This window comes from Echinops telfairi, unplaced genomic scaffold (assembly GCF_000313985.2).
Source record: "Echinops telfairi isolate 266 unplaced genomic scaffold, ASM31398v2 ScPeMD7_23;HRSCAF=83, whole genome shotgun sequence".
Classification (NCBI taxonomy): Eukaryota; Metazoa; Chordata; class Mammalia; order Afrosoricida; family Tenrecidae; genus Echinops; species Echinops telfairi.
The window spans coordinates 6,509,725-6,528,128 of record NW_022103920.1 but is presented as its reverse complement, the minus strand read 5'-3'; the positions used below and the strand labels follow the sequence as shown (position 1 = coordinate 6,528,128).

Below are 18,404 nucleotides of genomic sequence, written 5' to 3'. Positions count from 1 at the left end.
AAATTATTATTAAGGGTTCATGAAGGAGGGGGGAGCAGAGAGGGAAGGGGAAAATGAGGAGCTGATTTTGGGGCTTAGATGGAGAGCAAATGTTTTGAGAATGAGGAGGGCAATGAATGTACAAATGTGCTTTACATAACTGATGTATGTATGGATTGCGATAAGAGTTGTATGAGCCCCTAGTAAAATAATTTTTTTTTAAAAAAAAGGAAAAAAATACACTAAAGGCAAAAAAAAATTATCACAAATTTTTTTTTCATTTTATAGATGTGACTATTGTGCATTCTTGGCTACTTTATCGTAGAGACTGTGAGAGCTTCCAGTTACAAAAAAAAATCCAAAGGCTGCAAGAGTTCAAAATGAGCATCGCCGAAGCTCTTCTTCTTGAAGGAAAAAGTACTGGACCAACAAAAGAGGCAGCCCGTCTACTAGCCTTACTGATGCTGAGTTCACTACAAAGAGAGAAGAGGTCCTGCCACCAAAAGCATCCCTGGAAGAGACACCCGTTTGGATGGCCTTCACCATCACCCTGACGTCACAAACAGGAAGATGCAAAATGTAAATTGCAAGAGTGCCCCAGTATTTTTCTGCAGCAAATGCAAAGTTCATCTTCGTATCACAAAAGAAAAAAACTGTTTTGTTCAATTTCACACTAAAATTATAAATTTTGTACTATATTTTATAAATAAATTAAAAAGAAGAAGCGGCACTGGCATGGGCAGTCCCGCCTTCTATAAGCTGGCCCACCCCAACCTGTGGCCAGAAACAAAGACTCTTGTGCTCTGATCCAGGGAATACCATAACTGCTTGGGGGGGTGGGGGACACACAAAAAGAAATCAACTTAGAATTAAGGCCAAAAAGTCACCCAAATATAAGCCAGAACACCTCGCTTTCCCACTGCAGGAGCCTCCTGTCACTGCAGATGTTACTCTTTCTACAAATGGACAGTTGGTTGGTGGCAACCCGGCGTCAGGCAAGTTGACTGGCGCTGTTTTCCCAACAGCTCATCCCCCTTTGTCTCTGTGTCCCAACTTGGCAGTCCTCACACTGTTTCAAGCGTGCCCACCCATCCCTCTACTACTGCACACGTGGCCGCCTGTGGGCAGTGTCAGCATCGCTTTCACAGGCGCCCGGGAACCAAGCCCGAGAGCCGTGGGCCGGCAAGAAGTGAGCCCACACTGTCTCCGCCACGTAAAGTCATAAAAGTCTCATAGAGTCACAAAAGCTGTGCCGTACAAAGGTAAAGAAGTAGTCCCGGTAGGCGAAAGGTCCGAGAACCTCTCATTCCAAGAGCTTCTCCCCACTGCTTGTTCATCCTCACCCCTCTGTGACTGAGAGCCAAATCCGAGCAGAACGTCTCAGGGGAAAGTGACGGTGCCCCTCACAAAGGGCCCCCTTTATGGACAGCAGAGACAGGGTTTAGGCGGGGTCGGGGGGAGTCCACAAGAGAACCAGGAACCCCACAGCTTACCCAAAGGACGTGGTACCAGACGGAAGTGCCTCCAAAGTCGATGTGGAAGTCCGTGTAGCTGTCCTGCACACCCATGAGGCAGTACTTCTGGACAAATGGCTTAGGGAAGACGGAGTCATCTGGCCAATAGTTTTCCACCCAGGACAGTTTCCTGGCTATATCCGGGACCTCCACCAACTCAGACATCCTTTACAAAAAACAAGCCCAGCACATACAGCACCCATCTCACCCGAACCCTGCGATGACCTGGCACACAGGTCAACAGCAAAACTCAGGTTTGCAGCACTCTGAGTTCTTAGTGTCCTCCCACTGCGACCTTGGGGCCCATAAGAGGCCAGAGGGCTTCTTACTAAGCAAGCAGATCGTTAGACTCCCTTTACACGACCCCCACCTCACCCGACCAGACTGTGGGTGCAAGCTGGGCTGCTAACCTCAAGGTCAGCAGTCTGAACTTGAACGTGAGACTTTCTGCTCCTGCACAGAGTGGCCGTCTCAGACACCCCGGGGCAGTTCTACTCTGACAGGGATGGTCGCTGTGAGTCAGAAATGACTCAATGGTAGTGATAGAGGGGGTTAAGGGACATCACAATGATAGACCAAAATGTCCCACCTAATCCCTTAAAGGACACCCTCAGCTCTGGGCCAGGTTGCCCCCACTACTCACTTGGTGTCTGAAAACTCCAGGCTGATTACATTCAGCACTTTGGGCCTGTGAGGGTTCATGAAGTAGGTGACGTAATTGTGCAGCGTCATTTTGCTGTCTGCCTGCCTTGCCACATCAATGACATCTATCACCTTGCCACCACCTGCAGAGAGAATCAACCAGTGGTTGGCTTGGGGCTGACATGAGCAGGGGTCGCCCATGCCAACGTCATAAAGGCTCATTTACTTTCTAGGACAGTTCAGCCATTGAAAACCTGCCTTGGCTTATGAACATTCTACCCGGTCCTCGTCCCCCCACCCCACCCCCATGACCACCTGCGGCAGCGCACACTGCCTGGGAAGAGTGGGGTGCTCCAGGGGCCTGCACTCCTCATTCATAAAGTGAGTGCTCTCCCCTCCTCTATAACAACTAAGATTCAAGCCACCCCCCTTTCACACAAGGCCAGTCCACCAGCTGTATGGCCAGACCTCGCCTCCTCCTGGACATCAGGTTACCAGAGAGCACCCGTGAGCAGGAAGCAGACCAGGGCCTGCACACAGGCATTGGGAGCTCTGAGCATGAACATGCTACATGACCCCAGCTTCGCAGCACAGCGTGGGAGGGATGGGCTTCAGCACCTGATCTGAGGGGAAGGCAGCAGATAAATGCCTGCTCTGCTTTAAAGGGCTCTGACAAGGGCTGGGAGCGTGCTCCCTAACCAGCTCCTTTATGTACCTCTGGCAGGAAGGCAGCCCTGTCACCGCCTTTTCCTCAGGGAGACACACACCTTGGAGCACTGAAGATTAGCTACCGCCAATGAAGACCCTTTTCCCTGAGCTTATTTTAAGAAGCCCTGGTGGCCCTGCGGGTCAGGTGTTGGTCAGGTGATGGTGCAGGCCCAGCAGCTGCTCCTCAGGAGAAAGATGAGGGCGTCTGTTCCTGTTGAGGTCCACAGTCTCACAAATGCTCTGAGTCGGAACTGGCTCAGTGGCAGTGGGTATATCTGTGTAAGTGAAGTCTCTTATCCCCGGGGCTGGTAAGGCTATGTTGCAGGGTACAATACATCATCTCATCCGGGATCTCATACGCAAAACTAACTGACTGACTGGGGGTGGGACAGGTAAGTGGAGCTCCCCCAAGAGGCGGTCAGCAATGGGGCGTGTCAGCTGCTGGCTCCACGAAGGGGCAACATGTGCTGGTGAGTTTACGATTGGGAGCCATGGCAGGTGTAAGAGGGAATCTTCCAATCGGCTCTGCATCGCTGCAGGGATTCCCTCCACCCACCACCCACCGCACCTGCCAGTAGCAGGGTAAGAACAGAGGACTCGCCTGGGCAAGTCAACGAGGGGGCCACCGAGGAAGCACCCTGGCCTGGTTTGTCAAGTCTTTCTGGGCTTCGACATCAGACTAAGTCCGGCAGTCATTGCAGGGCAGCATTCACTAAGGCACTAACAAAGGTAGGCTTACGGCGGTCTGGTCTCCCTCAAGAAGCAGCCCTGGTGGCACAGGTCTTGGCTTACAAGTTGGGCTGCTAACTGCAAGGTCAACAGTTCCAAACCACCAGCTTCTCCTTGGGAGAAAGACAGGCTTTCTACTCCCGTAGAGTTGCAGTCATGGGAAATCACAGAGCCATTCTACTCTGTCCTACAGGGTCGCTGTGAGTCAGCCTGACTCCAGCAGTGGGTCTGGTTCTTTCTCGAAGCAGCCGCCGTCTACTAATGGGGGTCCAGAGGACTAATGACAGTAGACTACAGTGGAAAGCTGGCCGAGAACCTCATCCTGGGGTCTACCAGCCTAGAGACAGACCGATGGCTAGATGTCCACTCGCCCTGGTCCCTGGCTCCTCACCTCACTCATAATCTACCGGCGCCGCACCAGCAGATGAGGAGGCTGAAGGGGATTCATCCTATCTAGCTAACAACAGTAGGTCTGCCAAGAGAAAACGGTGTATTTGTTTTCTCTCAGGCACAAGAAACTGACCTAAATCAACACGCCTTCACTTGCCATTTAATGCTAATGGGCCCCCAGTCAATCTTCCCTGACCAGGTTTCCCCAAGGCCGTGGAGGGGTCCGGTTCGTACCTACGTAATGTTCCACATCCATAACAGAAAAGGTGGGTGGCGGGAGCCTGAGCCCTAGGTCGTCTAACTTGGGAACCACGATAGGGACATCGAAGCCGTGCTTCTCCAGGTATCTGTGGGTCAGCTGGCCGCCATGCATCTTCACGAGGACTTCGTCGGCACTGAGGGAGACAAACGGGTCAGAGGGGAAAATGTCATCGCTGCTGAAAAGACAGAAGACTGAAAGAAAAAAAAACACAGAAGACTGTGTAGCGGATTAATTAGCATAGGTCTGCGTTGCCTGTTATTCTTTATACTGTGCATCTTACTGACGTTGTTGCACTGCAATGTGGTGGGTTCTCAACCTATTGTGCCTAATTCTACTTTTTATAACAAATGGTATGAAAATTCCCTTGCAGTCTCCGAACATCAAGCCCATCGTCATAAAGCTACTTACCCACTCCACACAACTGGAAGTAAAGCCCTACCCAGGAGAAGCCGCTGTTGCCTCAGCGTGGGACAGGAGGTACCGCCCTGCTCTGCAGGGCTGGCCTGCCGCTCAGGTGGCCGCCCGGCCTCCCAGCCTGCCACTCCCCTTGGCCAGAGTCTTGTTGGACTTTCTCTGCACCAAGACTTCCACTGAACAAAGCGCAGGGGAGGACAACCCCTCATTCAGAACCCCTCGCCCACTTCTGCATTACTCGTGTGGCAGAGGGGCAATCTGCACACGTGTGTTCCTTGACTCTATTTTACAGCGATGCAGTGTGTGGAGTCCGACAGAATAAAGCCAGAAGACCTTTAATTGACAGTAATTACAGGTGCCACCGACTGTCCCTTGCCATTTGCGGTGGCAGAAAGCCACGTGTGTCATTATCTAGTTGGTGGGGGAGGCGCACAAGCCAACTTGACAAGAGATCTAGGAGAGCTCGGCGTCTCCTGGCTGGCAGGCTGGCGTTCACACAAGGACACGTTTAGGATGCTCAGGCCACTCCGGAGCTGCTCACGGGCCCAGGGCTTGGCTCCAAAGCAACTGAGTGCTTCCCAATAAAGGAGCGGTGCGGACGGGGCTGGAGTTTCCTGGGGTGTGGGACCTGTTAAAGGGGGATATGTGGGAGCAGGGCCTGTCTGCTTCCTCTCCTCCTATCATGCCTTCTTTGAGGTGTCAGGATGAAGGAAAGGGACCAGTAAGAATGCTACCGATCTCGAATCCACAAACCAGCTGATGCCGGTTTAAACTGTGCGCCCCTGTGCCCAGCCTGGCAGCGATCTCTGACAGAGGGCTACAGGGCATCGGCATTTTAACTACAAGTCAGTAACGAGCAGGAAATGGTCTGAAGGAGCAGGAAATGGTCTGAAGGAGCAGGATTCAATGCTTTCTGATGCTTCTGAATCTACCCCCTGCCCTTCTTCAAAAGGCCCAGGGACCGGCAGCAGCCATGGATCCTTCCAGGGGAGCCCAGTACATACACAGACATACCAACCTCAGGAGAGAGGAGAGTTGGGTGACAGAGGTGAGGTGAGAGAAAGGGAAGGAAGAGCAGCATCTAACCCGCCTGAGCTCATGCAGACGTGGGGACCACGACCCACCGTGGAGAAGTGACTGACGGTGGTCACCTATGGGAAGCGCACTTCAGGGATGCTATGACACAGTGCTAACTGCCACCACACAGCGAGCGCCTCGGATCCTGGGGTCTCCCAGGGCACAGACAGGTCACAGTGGCACTCCTGGTGAGAGTCTGAGGCCGAGGAGAGGGAACGCGCCCACATGGGACACAGGGGCACGAGGTGAGTTCATGCTGTCGGAGAAAGGGCACCCAGACTTGCTTGAGGCAGGGCTGCCCCGACCTTCCATTGTAAACCACCATGCTCTCTTACAGCGGGGACAGGCGGCTTTGCTGCTGAAATACTCGGATGGAAGCCCCACGAGCCCCTACCACTTGCTATGATTCTCTTCTGTTTCATCAAACAGGAGAGTGAGAAGCTGGTCGGGGTGAATGATAGGCTGGCAAACTGAAGCTTGCAAAGCCCTGCTCCCAATGCCCACCCAGCCCCCGGCCCGAGCGCACCTCGGGAAGACTCGAGCGCGCAGCTCCCGCACGAAGGCCCGGGTCCCGGCCTGCACCGGCGCCGAGCCATCGTCCGCCTCTGTGCAGTCATGCCGGTGCCAATTCCGCCGCTCCTTCACTGCAGGGGCGACAAGGGGAAGGGAACAGTGACAGTGTGCCCTTCCTGGGACACAGGCAGCCATCACAGAGGCAGACATGATTAAAAAACAAAGACACATGGTTTGGGGGCATTGGGGGCGCATGTCCAGGCTAGAAGTGGAGTGTCCCAGGCCCTCTGGGCTCCCCACAGCTCCTACTCGCCCTTTAATGCTATGGAAATTTGCCTTCACTTGGAAACTGTTGAAACAACTGCTCCCAACAAAGTCTGGGGAGCTGTGCTGTGACTCTGCGGGAATCAGACAGCCTCCTTTGACTCCTAAGTTGTAGGGAAAGGGAACATTTTGTGTTTCGATTGCAGGTGCCTGAGAAGCCAAGAAAACACATTTAAGCATTGGCTGGCTTTCTGAAAGTTACCTCAAATGGATTCTGTCTTCCCATGGTAAGAGTAAAGCCTGAATTCACAATATTGAGGGCAGTTACTGGTGAAACAGGCAATCATGAAGCTTCCTGGGAATGGGCCACACTGGGCAGCAAGCAGGACGGACTGAGCAGCACAGGGACGGAGGGAGCCTGAGTCCAGATCAAGCAGGTGGCTGGGCTGAGTCCTTCTCAAGGGTGCTCTGAGCTGGACTTCCACATGCAGAAAGAGGCACGGGAAGGCAGGGAAGGAGGCCTTCGCCTCTCTGACACAGACCACGGCCCCTTCTTGTAGGGTTCGTGGACTCCGGCTGGTGAGCCCAACGACTTCATAAGCAAAGGAATCTCATAGAGCACATAGAGTGGGTGGCACCTCATGTAGACCACACATGATCGTTAAGGACTGCATGATCCTACCTCCCATTAGTAGGCCACTGGAGATCCCCTTGCAGAGGGGTCTCGGGGAGGAGATGAGCCAGTCAAGGTGCGATGTAACAACGATGGAAAATACAACTTTCCTCTAGTTCCTAAATGTTTCCTCCCTGCTCCCACTACCATGACTCGAATTCTATCTTGCAAGTCTGGCTAGACCAGAGGATGTACACTGGTACAGATAGGAACTGAAAATACAGGGAATCCAGGGCGGATGATCCCTGCAGGACCAGTGGTGTGAGTGGCGAAAACAGGGAGGGTAAAGGGAGAATGGGTAGGAAAGAGGGAACCGATTACAAGGAACTATATGTGACCTCCTCCCTGGGGGATGGACAACAGAAAAGTGGGTGAAGGGAGACGTCGGACGGGACAAGATATGACAAAATACCAATTTATAAACTATCAAGGGCTCATGAGGGAGGGGGGAGCGGGGAGGGAGGGGAAAAATGAGGACCTAATGCCGGGGGTTTAAGTGGAGAGAAAATGTTTTGAGAATGATGTACAAATGCGCTTTACACAATTGATGTGTGTATGGATTGTGATAAGAGTTGTATGAGCCCCTAATAAAATGATTTTTAAAAAAAGTATGGCAGAGAAGTCAGCTCAGGGAAAAAAAAAAAAAGGACTGCATGATCCCACTTCATAATAACCACTGTGTGTTTCTGAGACACGCAGTCCAAATGACCATGTTTAGGTATATATAAATTCTAAAAGAAAACATATACATTTTAGTTCAGTTTCCTTTGAGGAGACAATCCAATATGATTGACTTCCTCCAAGAACGACCTTGATCAATAACTATATCGAATTACATAATACATACTGAGTGCTATGAGGCACCGGATACACACAACACTTTAACAACCTGCTAACCCTCCGTTCTTCCCCTGTGAAACAACTAGAGCATGTGTCTTTAGGGGACACTTTCATGCATTCCGATAGCTTGAATTTCCATCTTTCCTCTAAGGAAAATGGAGAATGTTACCAACCAAACAGATAAAGCAGTCAATTGCTAGTCTTTTTGAGCACAAAGCCCTTGGTTTGTGGTCTAAATTTTTGAGAATGAAATAATTATAACATAACAAAGCCTTTCAAATAAATTCTCTGCTCTCACAACTGAAAATGACATTAATATTCCGATGCATTCTTCTGGGGGAAACACAAACTGGCAAAGCCCACGCTGTAGCCCTAGACTCAGTGCCAACTCTGGAGTGAGCGAGAGCACAGAGCTGCCCGCGGGGAGGGGGTCGGGCCGCATCTTCATGACAGCAGCCGGCCAGCACGATGGGGAAACTTAGAGTCAGGTTGGTGGTCCAGTGTACACCGCTTGAAGTGCTCCGTGACAGATACTCATGAGCACTAACTACGATTGTTACTGCACTGGGACATTTGTAAAAGGCTCCCAGTAAATACTGCCCCATGTCCTGCTTCCTGGCTGGGCAGGGGGGTGGGTACACTCGCAGTCTCTCTGGAGGAAGAATGCAGGGACAGGCTTAGTCTGGCCTCCTCCTTCCTCTTGGTCTGCACCCTCCAGAGACCACCTGGGAGCAGCTTCCAGTACAACAGGTGACTGGGAGCCACCATGGCCATATTCCAGTGAGGAAATTACAGAAAATCTGACATTTTCAATGATTCCTATGCTAATTCTCCACTCAACCTTCCTCCTGCCTCAACCCTTCCACACAGTTCCTCGTGTGATGCTGACTCCCCAACCATACAATTATCTTCGTTGCTACTTCATCACTGTCATTTTGCTACTGTTATGAATATAGCAGTATAAAAGCCATATAAGCAATTGAAATAAATTTCTAGAACCAAAAAAAATCCTCTACCCCACTTCACAAATTGAAAGCTGTGGAAATATGAAAAGGTTTGCAAAGTTTGATGGAAATGGAATAAAACAACAGAATTGTATGTGAATGGATATATTGAACTGTGTAAGCCAGGGCTCCTCAAACTTTTAAAACAGGGGGCCAGTTTCACTGTACCTTATCGACAGTTGGAGGGCCAGACTATAGTTTAAAAAAAAAACTATGAACAAATTCCTATGCACACTGGACTAGTGGGCTGCTAAGCAGAACAGGCAGCAGCGGCAAAAACACCCGGCTGGCCAGATAAATGTCCTCGGTGGGCCACATGTGGCCCGCGGGCCGTAGTTTGAGGACCCCTGGTGTAAGCTATGGGCGGAAAATTATAGGAAAAATAAAATAAGGTTGATGGGGCATGGGTAGAGTGAGGGAGGGAGGGGATAAAAGGGAGCTATACCAAGGAGTTCAAGAAGAAAATGTTTTGAAACTGATTGTGATAGCAATCGTACAATACTGCTTGATGTGACCTGAATTATGGAATGTTATAAAATCTGTTAAAGCTCCCAATAAAACAATACATTAAAAGATAAAAAATTTGATGGAAAAATGGAATGAAAAGATAATAGCATTTTCCCCAAAACTTTTTGAAGCCCTCTAGAAGGTATTTGCTTGCTCTGGCTAGTATGAATGATGGCATTTTAAACCTCTAGACATATACACATTTGGACTAAAAAAGCCTTCTGGATCTGTCCGCCAGCCCCCTCCCCGGCGCCTAGGTTGTCCCTCATGGAGTGAAGCCGACTGTCCGTGCATCTGCTCTGTCCTTACTCCGGGAGGCGCCATGGAGGACTGCGCAGGTGGGGCAGTGGTAGAGGTCGATGTCGAAGGCATGGTGCTCCTCCACCCCGACACAGCTAGGAGAGAAGACAGTCTGGGTCAGTCGCTGGACAGCGCCAAAATTTGACAGAGCCACGCAATCCCTCCCCTCACAGAACCACACACTGGGTGCAGGGTGGGTTTTAGTTGTCAACCGGCCGGTAGGCAGCGCAGGGTGTAACCCACAGCGCCACCAGGGCTCCTTGACTAACATGGAGAGGGGCGGACAAATGGGAACCTGAGTTGCTGTGCGTTCTTTCACCACACTCAAAATACTATTCAAGAAAACCCGACACCGACATTTCTCCCAGAGGCCCAGTGTCATTAGTCATCAGATAAACGCAAACTGAAGCAAAGCGAGGCACCACTTCACACCCACCAGAGGGGCAATACAGAGCACAGACGTGGGAAATTAGGAGCCTGTGTTGCTCATGGGAACAGAAAGTGGTGTGGATGCTCAGGCCATGAAAAGGAAGCGTGTAGATGCTCAGGCCATGAAAAGGAAGTGTGTGAGGACTTTATAGATTGGTATCGGACATATGGGCTAACAGTGGACTTATGGACTTGATCCAGACTGGGCTGTTTTCTCAATAATCAATTGCTCTTGTATATAAAGCTCTTTCTTATACAAAAAGAAAAAAGGGAAGCACATACCAATACTTGATGGGCAGGACCCCAACGGAAAACCGTGCCCGAAGTGAAGGAAGCTGTGTGCCAAGGCACTTCCCACCTTCTCTCTCCCTTTCCCGAGAGCTTGAGCAGACCAGTGGCCGCTGCTAGGGAGCCGGGGCTCCTTGTGCAGGGTGAGGGGAATGTTCCACAAGCAGACAGTGGTGAGTCCATGAAAAAACCCCGAGCTGCAGACTCGGATTCTAAAGGCCGTGCGTGTGCATCGCAATAAGCTGGACAACACTTACCAAGTAAGATGGCATTAAGTGTAATACTGGGGACAGAGGTGAATCAAGGATAACTGGCCAGTGGTCTCTTCCAAAGTCGTAAAGCACAGCTGCACAACCCACTGTAAGAGATCCATTCTAGGGCTTTACTACCCTTGCTCCCAAGCACATCCCGAGGGCCCATGCTTATGTCCGGAAGCAGGGCTGTGGGAGGCACACACACGGCCCCTGATTTCTCAGGCCAGTGTCAGAAATACTGAACTGTGAGGACGCGGAGGCAGAAAGGGGCACACCAGCACAGGAAGGCTGTGGGACTGGATGGGGAAAGGGCAGCATGCTGGGTACGTGGCAGGGGAGTGAGGAAAAGAAGGGAACACTTCAATCCGCTCCTTTTGGGAGACTGACTGTCCAAGGTCACTGGCGCACGTGACCTGGGTGACACTGGCTCTGCGCCAAGGAACTTGGCCTGACACCGCCCTGCACAGTCCAGCCAGGTGATCTTCCCTGCAGGGGGCAGGGGTGGAGGGGGTGGAGGGAGAACAGGGGCACTGGGGTTGAAGAGTTGGCAGCACATTAGAAGGGAGTTGAGGGGACCTACAAGGGGACTGGTATTGGAATGGACCATGAAATCTATGATGGACAAGTAGGGACACCGGCTGAGCAGCGGTGGGAAAGTGGCGGGTGGCCCTGCAATCCACCTGTGCCAGGGTGCGGTGAGGAGAAGCGCTGGGCTCGAAGTCCACCATGTAGATTCTGAAGCTGCCCGTGGGTCCCCTGGGGTGGTCCTCAGCCCTGACAGAGTCCAAGCGCTCAAGGACACCATCCATAGCACTCTTCTCTGCCCCTCCAGCCTGGGGAGGGCTGCACCCACCGCAGCGTGCTGGCACACAAGGTCATAGAAGCCAGCGGGACCCATGTTGCAGAGCTCCGTGGGGCCCAGGGTGTGCATTTGCTGGACCCGGACCATGTCCCTCACTCTTGAAGAGCAATGGTTGCACCGAAAGAATGGAAGGGACCCACATGGGGTCCAAAGTTAGGTCTTTCAGACGAAACCCAAACCGGCCTATATTTTAAGCTCACCTTAATGTACCTAAGGTTCACAAATTAAGGTAATTCCCACACGGCTCAAATCAGGTTTAGGGAAGAAAGAGGTGAGGGGTAACTAACGTTACCAGCAAGGACATTCTGGACACAGAGACCTGGGTTCCTGTCCATCTCCTGCTCCCACCTCCACCCTCCACCCTGATTGTCATAGCCAAAACACCTATAGCTGCCATGATTGAAAACCTTCAAAACAATGGCAAATTTGGTAAGTGAGTCAATCTTTCAAAAGAATCATACCAAATGCAATTTTAAAAAATCACTGACCCTCACATCGCCGTCTTCCTGAACTCAGAAGGTTACTTCAGGTCTCTGAGGAAGGAACCTCCAGAGAGGCCAGTTCCGATCAGAGTGAGTCGTCCACTCTGTCCTCGCCCACACCCCCTCCCCCTGTTAAGAACATTCTGGAATCAACACACATATGCTAAGAGCACAAGCTGGGAGGCAGCCACTGAACGACTGGGAAGCAGATTTGGTGAGAACCACTTTCAAATCTGGAGCGGAACTTTCAGTCACTCCCCTCCACCTATTTCTCTCATAGAAGCTGCTCTTGATCCAGCAATCACCACGCCTCCAGAGCAGACAGCTGTGTGCACGTGGGGAGGGGATCCCTGTAGGGGAGGCTGTGGGGTGTTCCCTGGTAGGGGCTGACAACCTGGTCTCTGCTGAATAGCCCCAGCAGTCTGTCCCTGTGTGAGGAGTGGAATGGCGGCCACTTAGCCCTTTCATTGTCTTCTTCCACCCAAATTGGTGCCGAGCCGAGGGTTCTTTTTCCTTTATTCTGACACTTAACAAAATTCAACTAATGACTAACCAGAATTCCTTGGGGTCAGCCAAACATTCCCTTTTTCCCTTCTCTGGCTAATGTCACCATTCACATTCTCTCCTCTTGGTGTTGGAAGGCTGGGTGGTCAAATTCTTTAGGATCTGCCGGTGGGCTTCATTAGATAGTCCTCACCCTTTGAATGTGCTCCCTGCCCTTCACCAAGCCGCCTTTCAGACTCCCTCTCCTGCATGAGACCCCTCACAGAGAGCCCTCCCACAGGTCACTGGGGCCTGATGTTAAACTACTTCCTAGGCCCATGGCTGAGCGGAGCTCGTAAGTGCACAGGACCAGGTTCCCAAGCCAGAAACCATGCTCACTGCCACTGAGTCTCTTCTGAGTCATGGTGCCCTACAAGAGACAGAGAGCTAGCTGTCCCATAGGGACTAGGCTTTTATTTATGACCAGTGATCCGGCAAATAGGTGCCTTGTTAAACGAATATTAAGTGAGACAAGACTTTAATCAGAATTTTGCAAGTCGCCTCAGGGAAGACCAAGCTAGTTGTAAACAGTATTGATTCATAAAAACTTGTTGGAGGACATCTGTAATCACAGCAGGCCTGCCAGGTGGTCATTGGCCCAACTGGAAAGGCACCATCGGGCCATAACTTGAAAAGTTATAGCAAAGGTGGGCAGGACCCGCTTATCCCACACAGCTTAGCGTGACAAGATGCACAGATAGAACGTTTCCCAGAGTCATCTCTGACCCCAGTCTGGCCTCTTCTCTGTCCTCTCCCACATCACCCTGTGCGGCTGAAAACGACCTCCCGTTTCTGGTTAGCCAGCAGCATCCTCTCCCAGACACTGACAAACACCATCTAGCCTCTTGACTCAGAGTCTCTTGTGTCTGCGAATTCACTCTCGCTGGACCTCACGCCAACACTCGGATGAGTCAGTGGGGCTTCTGGGAAGTGGGGAAACCTGAGCCGCCTCTGCGCCCGCCCGTTTCCCTGGGGGCAGAACAAAGCGACACTGGGCCTCCTCGTTTCTGCTCTCAGACCGTGAACAAGTGTCCTTTTCGCAGCCCATTTAGGGTCTCGGTTTCCACAGTGCTGGGCTCTTTGTGGGCGGCTTTGTTGTTGGAAACCAGCCCCCTTGCCGGCTCATGTCCCCAGCGAGGCAGAGAAGGCTGTCATGTGCCTTCAGAGGCAGGCACATGGGCGTGTGTCAGCCGGGCTACTGGCAGGCAGGCAGGCCTGGCTACAAGCTCAGTGGAACGCAACAGGACAGAAATTTTAGCAGAAACAAGGGGAGACGCACTAGATGTTGATGGAATTGTTACGGGGACACACACACACACACACACACACACACGAATGAAAAGAAGCCCCACCTTTCTCCTGGAGCAAACCTTCAAGATTTTCTCATCCACCAATGGGATTCACTTCAGAAGGTACAGAATCACCTCTCAAAATGAGTGGACCGTGTGCACACACACACTGCCCAGCACAGGATCCTGACTGAAACTTTCTACCCAGTAACTGCAGCTGAGAGACACTGTACACACAAGCTGTGGGATGGCCCAAGTCTGAAGCTTGGTCAGTTCCATGAACCCCACTGCTGGGTACATGTCTGTGCATGACCATAAAGTACCCCAAGTACTGACTTGGGAGCTATAAGTAAAGTTCAGTGAGTAGGCCCACTTGTAAATATGGGGTCTTCCAAGAATGAGGAGGGGGCCCGCCATGCTCTAAGTGCGAGCCTTCCTTGAAGGTGGCTTAACAAGCAATCTGGGGTTCTCTGCTGCTCAGCCCTGGGCCCTGAGAACTTCCACATGCGGCTCGTAGGTGACTTCCAGAGACTGAGGCAGCTCTGCGAGGCCTGGTTCAGACCAGTCTGTGTGACATGCCCTCGTGTGCATGCCTGACTGACTGCACATGCACAGCCTCGTCTGCAAGGATGTGCAAGGTCCTTGCTGGTCCCAGCATGGGACTCGGGACAGACAGTTGTACAGATGCCTATTTGAAAAACAGAAACATCCATTCCTGAGCCCCATCCTCGCTCTGGTGGGAAAAATTACTGGGTAGAGCCCAAACTCCAACTCAGAACCATGGCCACTGAGCCCACTTGGAGCCACAGCGCCCCTGTGGGACAGTGACTGTAACTCTTTACAGGGAGAAGGCGGCCTCCGCATGGAACCAGGACTCCTTCCAGGGGGTGGTCCAATCAGCTTTCTTTTAACAAGTTCCCCAGATGGTTCTCCTGCAGCCAGGTGGGCAGGGAGGTGGCTTTCGTGCCAGTGCACTGTCACCTGAGCACAGTGGGGAGCTCCCTGGAGAAAAGGCTGAGATTCGATCATCAAAACCTGAACCTCCCCAGCAGATTTACCCAGGGCTGAGCACAGAGCAGAGCCTCCCTAAGACTGGACAGGCTGACCCAAGTTGACATGCTGGGCGGGAAAATACGGAGAAGGGGTCGGCCCTTCCCTTGGAGAGCTCGTTTGGAAGGCCCATGCTACCTGTCGAGGGAAAGAATGCCATGTTCCAGCCGCCCATCTCGACATAAGAAGCGTACAGAGCGTGCCTACCCTCCACATGACGGATTTATGACGCCATCTACTTCAATGCTCTTTCACATACCCTCCCCAAGTGTCTTTGGGTTTTCCGAAAAGGAGACGTACTGACAGAAAGACTAACTACATGATGGACAAAAATAAATATATGGATGCTGAGCAAGTGGCCCATCAGTGGTCAGCAACAGCCCAGGCTGGGGGGCAGTTTCATTTTCAGTGTGAAGACAGGAAGCTCACCCTCCCGGCACCTGCTGAACCATCACTCTTGGACCAGAGAACAGCTCGTCCAGAACCGCTCTATCCGGACACTCAGCAGTGAGCTGCCCACTTCCCAAGGGGGGCTTTTGGATCTCAGTGCTGTCAGGTCCATAAAGCCCATTTTGTCAGCCCTCTTCATTTCCACAAGCAGTCAGGGGGCGGGCCTGACCTGGCATGCTGGAGAGGGACCACGAACACGGCCAAGCATGCTGGAACTGTGCCAGGTCATCTTCATGAAGTAGGGCAACATGACAAGTGTTCCTTTCAAAGTGACCTTTAAAATATCTGTCAAAGCATTGACAACTAACTGTCTTACGACCACTTATAAAGTGTAAGAAAATGGAACAGAGTAGTAAAACCTATTCACTTAGGACTCTGCAGTTTACATTTCTGTCCTGAAGCCTCACTTAGCTGCCTGCAGTGAACCCACTGCCAGCAATTCAGCTCTGACCCCCAGTGGCCCTGTGCTAGCATCGAGGAGAATGCCCGTGGGGTTTCCTAGGCAATAAGGAAGATCACGAGAGAATCAATATGCTTGAATGATGGTGCTGACAAACAATACTGAAAGTCGAACAACCAGATCCGATCTGTCTCAGAAGACACTCCTTAACCACCACGATGGCAAGATTTGGCTCACCTACTGTGGACAAGTCACCAGGAGGGAACACCCTTGGAAAATGACATTGCACTTGGTAAAGTAGAGGAGCAGCAAATAAGAGGAAGAACCTCAAGGAGATGAACCAGCCCAGGAGTTGCAACAGTGGGCTCAATGCAGGAATGCTTTGATTGTGAGGCTGGCACAGGGCCAGGCAGTGTTTTGTACTGTGGCACTTGGAGTCATTTGGAGTCAGAAACCAGCTGAGGGCCCCCCAGTTACGACGACCACTATGGAGGCTGATCAATAAGTCTTGTGCCCGAGGAGTAACCAGGGGGTTCAAAGTGTCCACCTGCTGGTTGGCAGCCACATGCTTAACCACTGTGCCACTAGTGCTCCTTGCTACCCAATCCAAGCCCTGGCTATCAAGTCAATTCTGACAATGATCCTGCAGGACAGAGATATACTCTCCCCACCCACACCTCAGGGTTTCCAAAGCCATAAATCTCTACAGAAGGTAGCTGCCGTATCTTTCACGCCCAGAGCCACTGACGTCTCAAACCCTGGGCCTCTCAGTCAATATCTGAGTGCTTGATCTGCTGCATCACCAGAACTCCTACTACTTTCCTACCAGGAAGCTCTGGAATCAGGGTGTGCCATGGCAGCTCTTTCTTTCACGACTCCAGCAGGCTCAATGTCAACTCTGGCCTTTGGCATCTCTGCAGCACTTTCACCTTTGTTGGGCCATCCCTCTGTCCCAGGGGCTCAGCACTAGGAAACAAGGCAGCACCACTGCATGCGTTCCTCCTGTCTGAGGCACAGACACACATCTGTTACTAGCACAGTGACACGGCTGGAGCCTGATGGCACTGCAGGGAGTACAGCCCCGGCCAGGTCTGACATATGAGCTGGGGGCTGGGGGGCGGAGGACTGTGGGGACAGCTCCCGAGCAAAAGTTTGTGTTCCGCTGGCCCCCTGACGGGCAAGCTACACCATAGAGTCCCAGAATCACAAGAAATGGGAGGCATTGGGCTGGGAGGAGGTCACTTCTACTTCCAATGGTAACTGTGCACTTTGCCCTTTCAAGATGGGGGTCGAGCATAGGTGGGAAATGCTGCGATTGACCTCGGCCGGCCCATTCCTTGTCCTCACGGTTCCACGGTGCAGCGGTTAGTCCCACCTCGGCTTAGTGTTCCAGAAATTGATTTTCTGACTGCCTGCCATGAGTTGATAATGCACTTAATGTTTTTACAATTAAAGTACCAATGAATCAAGGGTATTAGAAAACCAGCCCTTACTACACAGACGACCACACTGGTACATGTGTCCACAGAGCAAGGCCTCAGAGCTGAGGAAGCCACAGGCGGTGCGTGGATGTGCCTGAGGAGCCCACATCGCATCAGGTGAGCACCGTTCCCTGAGCAAGCTAGGGGCCGAGTGCACCTATCTGGAAGGGGGTTTTCCAGTTTTCTCAAAGACAAGCCCTGCCAGGGAGTTCCACGGCACTCTGGTCAGCCAGCTGGTCTTCTCAAATTGTCAAATTACCCACATGCCCAGGCCATCCTTCCTCTCGAGCCAGCCGCTGGCCTAGTGAGGGGATTCAGAGCTACGATCACACCCAAGCACCCTGCCCTCTGCAGGTGTGGCCTGGCGACCATGTACAACAGAAGGAAGCCCTGCGCCTTTCCCAGCCACATGCCAGTCCATCTCTTCGAAGGTCTTCCTTTCCACTGACCCGTCACTTCTCCAAGCATGATGTCCTTCTCCAGAAACTTGGCCCTTCTGATGAGGTCCAAAGTACGTGACATGACATCTCGTCACCCTTGTTTCTAAGCAACGTTCTGGATATACAGATTTGTTTGTTCTTCAGGCAGGCTAAGGCACTCCAAGAAGAAAGGCCTGGACATCTATTTCTGAAGATCAACTGATCCTAAGGTCCACAGTGGTTTGATCTGCCACCAGCCATAGAGTGGGTGCAGGACCGGGTGGCAGAGTCCAAAGGCAGCTGACAACAGAAAAGAGATGTCAGGACAGGATGGTGTGGAGAAGTCAGGAGGCACAGAGGGCCCCTGCTCCCCCGTAACCTCCGATGCAAAGGGAAGCCGGTCCTCTGAGAGTCAGAAAATGAGGATCGGTATGCAAAGGGGAACGTGAGTCAGAGCATCGCACAGACAGTCAGCCTCTGACACCCGGAAAGTGGGCGAATGCAGTAGAGTCTGTGTGGACCCGGGACTCGGGCCCTTCACAGTTACATCCAGTCCTTACTCATCCAGTATGAGTGGAGGCCGACTCCCATCAACCCTACAGGGCAGGACAGAATTGCCTCTGTGAGTTTCTTCATGAGAG

The 18,404-nt window shown here is 51.9% G+C and overlaps 1 protein-coding gene across 1 annotated transcript in view; it reads right to left on the bottom strand.

The window, feature by feature from the left end:
• KDM7A (lysine demethylase 7A) overlaps positions 1–13,038 on the bottom strand; it is a 36,060-nt gene extending 23,022 nt beyond the window's left edge. The window contains exons 1-6 of the mRNA XM_045288913.1: positions 12,899–13,038; positions 9,826–9,911; positions 6,242–6,359; positions 4,197–4,357; positions 2,137–2,278; positions 1,473–1,659 (exon numbers count right to left, since the gene is read on the bottom strand). Coding sequence (XP_045144848.1) covers positions 1,473–1,659; positions 2,137–2,278; positions 4,197–4,357; positions 6,242–6,359; positions 9,826–9,911; positions 12,899–13,038 — 834 coding nt within the window. The remainder of the gene's footprint in view (positions 1–1,472; positions 1,660–2,136; positions 2,279–4,196; positions 4,358–6,241; positions 6,360–9,825; positions 9,912–12,898) is intronic.
• Between the last annotated feature and the right edge of the window lie 5,366 nt (positions 13,039–18,404).